This window comes from Macrobrachium nipponense, chromosome 31 (assembly GCF_015104395.2).
Source record: "Macrobrachium nipponense isolate FS-2020 chromosome 31, ASM1510439v2, whole genome shotgun sequence".
Classification (NCBI taxonomy): domain Eukaryota; kingdom Metazoa; phylum Arthropoda; class Malacostraca; order Decapoda; family Palaemonidae; genus Macrobrachium; species Macrobrachium nipponense.
Genome location: NC_061093.1, coordinates 60,333,872 through 60,341,515, shown reverse-complemented (window position 1 = coordinate 60,341,515; position 7,644 = coordinate 60,333,872). Strand labels below are relative to the sequence as shown.

Below are 7,644 nucleotides of genomic sequence, written 5' to 3'. Positions count from 1 at the left end.
CTTTAGAGAAACAACTGTTTACAGAGAAATATATCTGTGGTGAAGAAAAACTACTGAATTTATTTAACGATGAATAAAACTATACTGTACTACGAGTATTAACTCTTTCAATATGAGAGAGAGAGAGAGAGAGAGAGAGAGAGAGAGAGAGAGAGAGAGAGAGAGAGAGAGAGAGAGAAAAGGTTGCTTGTTTGATATCGCAATGAGGTGATGGACGGCATTAAAATAAGCAGCACACGAAAGAGAGAGAGAGAGAGAGAGAGAGAGAGAGAGAGAGAGAGAGAGAGAGAGAGAGAGAGAGTGCAAGTAGTTTCAAAGATGCTCGTTCGGTCTGCATCTGATGCACCAGTTTTTTGCGTCTGACCTCACAGTAGAAGGTGAGATGTGGAGTTACAACCTAAACTACGCAAGTTAAAAAAAGTAGGTTGTTGATCCCCCGCGGCTGTGAAGGTGGAATTCCTTAAGAGGATGGAGCCGCTACCGATTCCAGGAGATCTGTGGTGGCTTTCCGGGAAGTCATGAACAGCTAGTTTAGCGTCAACAGAGAAGAAGCGAATATACAACTACGAATTGCGTAGCGTAACGAAAGGAAAATGAGGCTGGTGAACTAACCAGGGAACACCGAATGTGGAAAAAAAGAGACACGGGAATGAGAGTGGAAAGATGAAACTTAGTAAGAAAAGACGAAGAGCCAGCAATGAAAAAAGGACGAATCAAGAAAAACGAACGGAACTGAAGTCGGGAAATCAAAGCATTTTTCGTTGATTTTTTTTTTTTTTTTTTTTTTTTTTTTTGTATTTTTTTTTTTTTTTTTTTTTTTTTTTTTTTTTTTTTTTCTTTTTTTTTTTTTTTTTTTTTTACACTACTTCCACGTCTCGCCAGGTGGGTGTGGTGCTTACATTGTCTGGGGTCGAAGAAGGAAGACCCTCTCTGCCTCTCGCCCTCTCCATCTTTAGGACCTGCAAGAGAATGGCAAGGTCAAATATGCCAAGGGCATCCCCTCCTGAATTTTCTTGCAGCAGGGCGGGCGGAGTTTGGGCAAGGGTGACTGGAAGCAACTCCGGTATAAAAGTCCCTCAAACTCTCTGCTGGGCATCAGTTCGAAACGACTACCGACAACATGAAGTTCGTAAGTGTTGCAACTGACGGTTTTCTGCATCGCATGTGCACTGCATTGTGAACGGAGCACATTCTGTTGTCTTTGTTAGCCATCACTAGATCGAATAACTTACTATTCAGGCATTTTAGTGAATTTATGGAATTGGATGAAAAGATTTTTTTTCCCCGTTTGATATATTGATATATATGTGTGTATATATATATATATATATATATATATATATATATATATATATATATATATATACTATCTATCATCATGATGTACATGAATATCAGACTACGTAAGGATAATTCAGCCCATATCAAAAGAATAAGACTAATATTTTGATACTCCAAAAGCCCTCCATTAACACTGGAAAGACAGCTGACGTATTTATCCACAAACCAGGAAATAATAAGCTGAAATCTTTTCAGGTGATCCTCGCCGCCCTTGCCGCCGTAGCTCTTGCTGCCCCCCAGTACAGCTACGATGCCCCTGCCCCCCGATCCAGGGCCGATTCCTCCGAGGAAGTAGCCATCTTGAGGGACGAGCGCGTCCACGAAGAAGACGGCCGATACAACTTCGACTTCGAGGCTGAAAACGGCATCAAGGTGTCCCAGGCTGGTTCTCCTGACGGCGATGATGGCGCCGTTGTCAAGGCCGGAGAGTACTCGTAAGTAGTCACCCCCTTGCGTGAATTGTAACCTTTTGTTAATTGATGATAACACTTCGTTAGAATAAATGGTGAGTTACAATTTGAAACTGATCCTATTTGCCTTCGCTTCCACAGCTACACTGCCCCTGACGGTACCGAGGTCGAGGTCAAGTTCGTCGCTGACGAGAACGGCTTCCAGCCCCAGTCCGACCTCCTGCCAGTAGCCCCCGAATTCCCCCACCCAATTCCCCAGTTCGTCCTCGACCAGATCGCCTTCGCTGCTGAGGAAGACGCCCGCCGTGGCCGTGACGACTCTCGCGAGGCTCCTTCCAGGTCCTACGGAGCTCCCCAGTAATCTCCTTTGACCATCGACATATCTCATAGAACCTGTGATCACGACTCATGTATTTATTCTATTTATAAACCAAATAGAATTTTTTATATACTTTACTCCCTCTGTCATTTATTTCTCCCTTTGGCTACGATCGTGCGTTCCTCGACACGATCCGATCTGCGAGCACATAAAGAAAAATTCTCGCTACCTTTCTCTGATTTATCAAAGAACATCGATGATAAATCTGATAATAATGTATTATCATTAATATTAAAAGTAGTAGTAGTAGTAGTGGTAGTAGTAGTAGTAGTAGTAGTAGTAGTAGTACCCAACTGTGAGTATTCATAAGAAATAGCCTCAATGCTTTTACCACATGCTTGTGCAACAAACTATTATAGAAATATTTCTATAAAGTTTGGTAGAATACATACAGACTGCAACAGAAAAAAATAAAGATAGGACAATTTATCTACGGTAAGCCACAATATATGCATGCATGTGTGTATGTATGTCTGAAGCAATACCTGCAATGGAATGGAATATAGAATTTAGGTCAGAGGCCAAGCACTTGGACCTATGAGGTCATTCATTGCTGAAAGGGAAATTGAGAGTGAGAAAGCTTGGAAGGTGTAACTGGAGGAAAACCTCAAAGCAGTTGCACTATGAATCTAGTGTTAGGAAACAGAGGTTAGCGTGATGAAAGAAAGAGAATATGAATGGAGGTACAGTAAAAGGAATGAAAGGGGTTGCAGCTAGGGGTCAAAGGGGCGCCGCAAAGAACTTTAAGTAATGCCTGCAGTACACCGCGTGAGATGCGCTGGAGGTCCTAACCCCCTACGGGGCGAAGCAATATCTGGACGTAATTTTCTAAATTTTCTAATTAAAAAGTATTTCAAAGATATTCAAGTTGTGACTTCCGTTCATTTGGAAGCACTTAATAATTCTTTCTTCAATATTCCTGTACTTTGTAATGGAGTCCGTTCCTATAGCTGCATTTGTGTATGCGAAGTATAGGAAGGTGAACCTTTATTTACAAATGTTTATGATTTTAACAAGGCATAAGATCGCTCTGCGTTTATGAGACGACCGATTTATAAGTGTGTCACCGAAATGAGTGTAAACTCACACTCTTCGGCACACCCCCAACCCCATTAATCCCTCTGTTACCTATTTTGGCCCCTTGGAACCGGAGAAAAGACTAACCCATCTCTTGGACTGAGAGGAGAGAGAGAGAGAGAGAGAGAGAGAGAGAGAGAGAGAGAGAGAGAGAATGATGCAATTTGCAACAAGACGGCGTCACTCATACAGATTAACACACATCCCCACACGCAGCCAATTAAACAGCTGGGGCAAACTGTTAATTTCCGCTCGAGGTGAGGATGAGGAGGAGGAGGAGGAGGAGGAGGAACAACTCCTCGGTATTTATTTGTAAGACTGATGAGTCGTTCCTCATCTCTCCGTTCCATTGGGAGCGATTATTCAGCTCGTTTGCATACGAGGTTACAGTTCGTTACTATTTCTCACCTAAGAAATTATGGAGATTTTCCTTTGAGACTCCGTCAATGACCTTATAATTGTTATGACGAAAGATGGCTCGAGATTCTTAGCGACTCCTATCGTATACGCCTGGTGCTATAATTCCTTAGGCACCTGTATAAATATCTCAGGGAAATATTACGCTTGAGTGTGGGATTTGAGACCAAAATATACTAACGCCGTAAAAATGACGATAAAATCAGAGAAGGCAGTGACGTCACGAATAATCCCTAAGCCCAGACGTGCTATAGCGTGGCCACCGAGAGTAGAAGGCCTTTTCACCCGGGGGGCATTTAAATCCCTAATACGTTTCGTATGTAGGCTGACCTGGGCTAAGAGAAAATAAGTAGTCCTTCTGAGTTACTGGTCGAGTGAGGTCACGCTGCTTGGAGTCAAATTCTAAAGTGAAAATTTAGGAGAATAAATTCAAGTGCTGGTGTATTTTAAGTGGCTCTATATGAGTTTATGTGGACGAACAATTATTGAATTTGAAAAATAAGATTTAAAGAAGGCTGATAGAAGTTTTGTGTACAATACCACACGTGCTTGCTCCTGGAAGAAGATGCCTTACTAGTGCTGCGTACCTAAATGTAAGGGTAATTACAACAACGGACCAAAATTTTAATATCTTCAGGTGTCCTGAAAATGAACAAGTTAAAGAGAAATGGCTAAGAAAAAAACATCAAGAGAGAAAATTTCGTCCTAGCGGAGAAATCATTGGGTATGCATTTTCTTCCCGATGATATTGTTAGGGAAACTTCTATTGTGGATGAAAAAAACTGGGACGGAGGAAAATAACTGCAAAATTAAAGCCTCCATATAGAAATAAAATGCTGTTCCCAGTGTCCAAACTATCCTCAATATTTGAACCTAACTGAACATTGAAGAGAGTCACCCGATTCTAAAAGACAAAAAATAGAAGAAACCGCAGTCAAAGTAGCAATTGAAAGTAGTGATATCAGAATGCAAAGGCATACGAAACGCAAATTGGTATTTAAGGATTTGCAAGAACTTTCGAGGAAACTTAAGCTGGATAAGTACTGGGACATAATTCATAAAGAACCTTATCTCTTGATCAGTCACATATCGCTTTCACCTTCTCTAATATGATGATGTCTGTACTAATACATCCTGATAATCTGTCCAGGCGTATATCGATAATGTGCCCGTGCGTGAGTTGCATGACTATATCATTCCTTCTCATGGTGATACAAACAAATACCATCAAAGTCATGTTACAAGAAATTAGAAAAAAAGTATGACAGACAATAGCTCTTTCATAAACCCAGTTGCTATTATTCAATTAATTTTAACTTTTTCTAATCACCATAATAGACCAACCATTCAAGCATTCAATGACTTTTGAAATTTATCTTTGAGCAACTAAACTTGATGACTCAAAAGAAGCATTCAGTATTCACAGATCTTTTGGTTTCTTCATCTTGCTATGCAATATTTCACCTCGAGCTTACAGATTCTTTAGCGATAGAAGATGGTTAATTTTACCCAGCATGTCAATGATCAGGCGGTGTTTATATCTAAGCAACTTAGTCCAGAACAGAGCAGTATGATGATTATTTTTTTTCCTTATATCAGGCAAAAATCAAAATCATTACAACCCACACAAGACAAAACAGTAATAATATGATTGACGAGATACATTTAAAGCTTTTTTTTTTTTATTATAAGGGAGGTGCTGTAATAGGATCTGCATTTAACACAGCAATGAAGCAGCAAACCACTGCATATGCTTTCATGATAGGTGCTGTTCTATCAAAATTTCGAGATGTGGTACATATTATTCCGGTAAAAAAAAAACTATAAAAGCAGAATCGCTATTCCAGTTATAAAAAAGAGTAATACTAGGGTTGGAAAAAATTGGATTGAAAGTAATCATTGTCATTACTGATAATAATAGGATAAATGGAAAAGCGATGTCGCATTTGCAAACCCCACCAAAGCTGTCAATTGCTTACCCCAATCCAGCTGCAAAAATGCAGACCTTTGTTTTTCGTTGTTTGATAGTGTACACATACTGAAGTGTATCAGAAATAACTGTTTTGGGTCTCAAAGGTGAATCCAAAACAATGGTATTTCAAAAAATTTCCATTCAGCGAAATTTGTAGCGAACCAAATGTATCTTTTGCTCCCTGGAAATCATTAGAGGATTTATATTTCTAGTAGAGTCAGAATTATTGTTAAGACAATCTCATAAGTTAACAATAAAAGCATTGCGGCCATCGACATTTGAAAAACAAAACGTGAATTTTAGTCCTAAAATTTTTAATGGATATATTATTCAAGCAATGCGAAATATTGGAAAAGAGAAAAAGAAAAAATTGCCTAATTACAATGATACAACAAATTTTATAGAGATATTTTGGGTTTGGTGGTCATAGTTAATGTAAAAGTCAATGTATGTATGTATAATAAAAACTTCAGGTAATGAGTTCCTCACAGAATTACAACCATGTCACCAGCCCGTCCCAGTGTTTAATAGCCAGGTCAGCTACGTAGGACGACGCGGCCAGAGGGTGAAATGGCTTGTACTCTCGGTGGCCACGGCTATAGGGGCTGACTCTAGCTCGGGCAAAGGCAAGTCTAAATTTAGGATTTATTACTCGTTGACTGTTGGTTAAAGTTTGGCGCACAAAAATCAATAGGGTACGCATAGTTTTATTGGAAATACACACACGCACACATGCGTACACATATGTGTACATATCATAATATTATATAAATTAACAAACACACGTGTAATATATATATATATATATATATATCTATATACATACTATACATATCATACATACATACATACATACATATATATATCATATATATATACTATATATATATATATATATATATATATATATATATATATATATATATATATATATATACACACACACACACACACACATAATATATATATATATATATATATATATATATATATTATATATATGATATATATATGAATTCATTTTTACCAACTGTTCGCTTTCCGAGTCTGCCTTATTCTGTAGTCTAGTTTATTTTTAGGGTAAATATCTACAGTCATTAATAGTTGACACGTTCGTAGCCCACCAAGTCTTGATTTGTACTTCGCAGCTTAAACATTTAAGAGCGAGTAAGGCCTTGGTATAATTATTCAGTTCAGCAAATACGGAATACAGAATAAATCTCCCTTTCCCTGTTTATAAGGTATTTTGCTGATAAGCGGGGAACTATTTATAAAATCTGGTAATGAGTCCCACTAAATCACTCGTTTTGGAATCTTGGTCCTTATTGCAATATTACGTGCACTGTTTTATTGGGGGGGGGGGGTGGGGTGGGGGGTGGGGGCGGTCAATGGAATGGGTTGTGGGATCCTTTCCATTACATGAGCAACGGTCACAGGAACTGAGTAGGATCCAGGGAAGTCTGATTTCCTTAGGTTTTTCGTTGCTTATCTTATTATTATATGGGTTATCAGTTAAAGTTTTATTTAATCTAGCACTGGTAATTGATCGCTAAAATCAAAGGTCAGTTTGCGCAAGCGTTGATAATGAAAATTAAACTGATTAATAAGAGGTGACCTCCGCATTTTGTATAATATAAATATTGGCAAAAATAACTTTTTTCTTGCTTTACTTCTTTCACCACTTTCCTTCTTCGATGTTTTAAATCATTCATTTACTAATCCGCTTACCCCTCATTTAAGCTGAGAGCTAACGATGGTCCCTATGAAGGTCAAAGTTTAGGTCAGCCTGAAAGGCCTCAGGATCCGCTCTAGATTCTTGAGGACACACCCCCGCCCGTCTAGCTTTTCTGGCCTTATAGATGCTCTGTATTTTAGTCTCGCTCCCCCGACGACATTGATTTATTTATATATAAAAAAATTGGAACAAACAGTCATGACCAAGCAAAATTGTGAAAGGGCAAATAAATCTCAAGGTCCGAAGGGAAGGAAACTAACAAATAAGCTGACTCTTCAACGCAATATCTCTGAGTGATTTAAAAAAAATTTTT

At 38.7% G+C, this 7,644-nt stretch overlaps 1 protein-coding gene across 1 annotated transcript; it reads left to right on the top strand.

The window, feature by feature from the left end:
• The first annotated feature begins 1,008 nt into the window (after positions 1 to 1,008).
• On the top strand, positions 1,009 to 2,207 carry LOC135206571 (cuticle protein AMP1A-like). Its single transcript, XM_064237915.1, has 3 exons — positions 1,009 to 1,129; positions 1,537 to 1,775; positions 1,893 to 2,207. The coding sequence occupies exons 1-3, from the start codon at positions 1,121 to 1,123 to the stop codon at positions 2,110 to 2,112; spliced, it is 468 nt and encodes a 155-aa protein (XP_064093985.1). The 5' UTR covers positions 1,009 to 1,120; the 3' UTR covers positions 2,113 to 2,207.
• Positions 2,208 to 7,644: the final 5,437 nt, after the last annotated feature.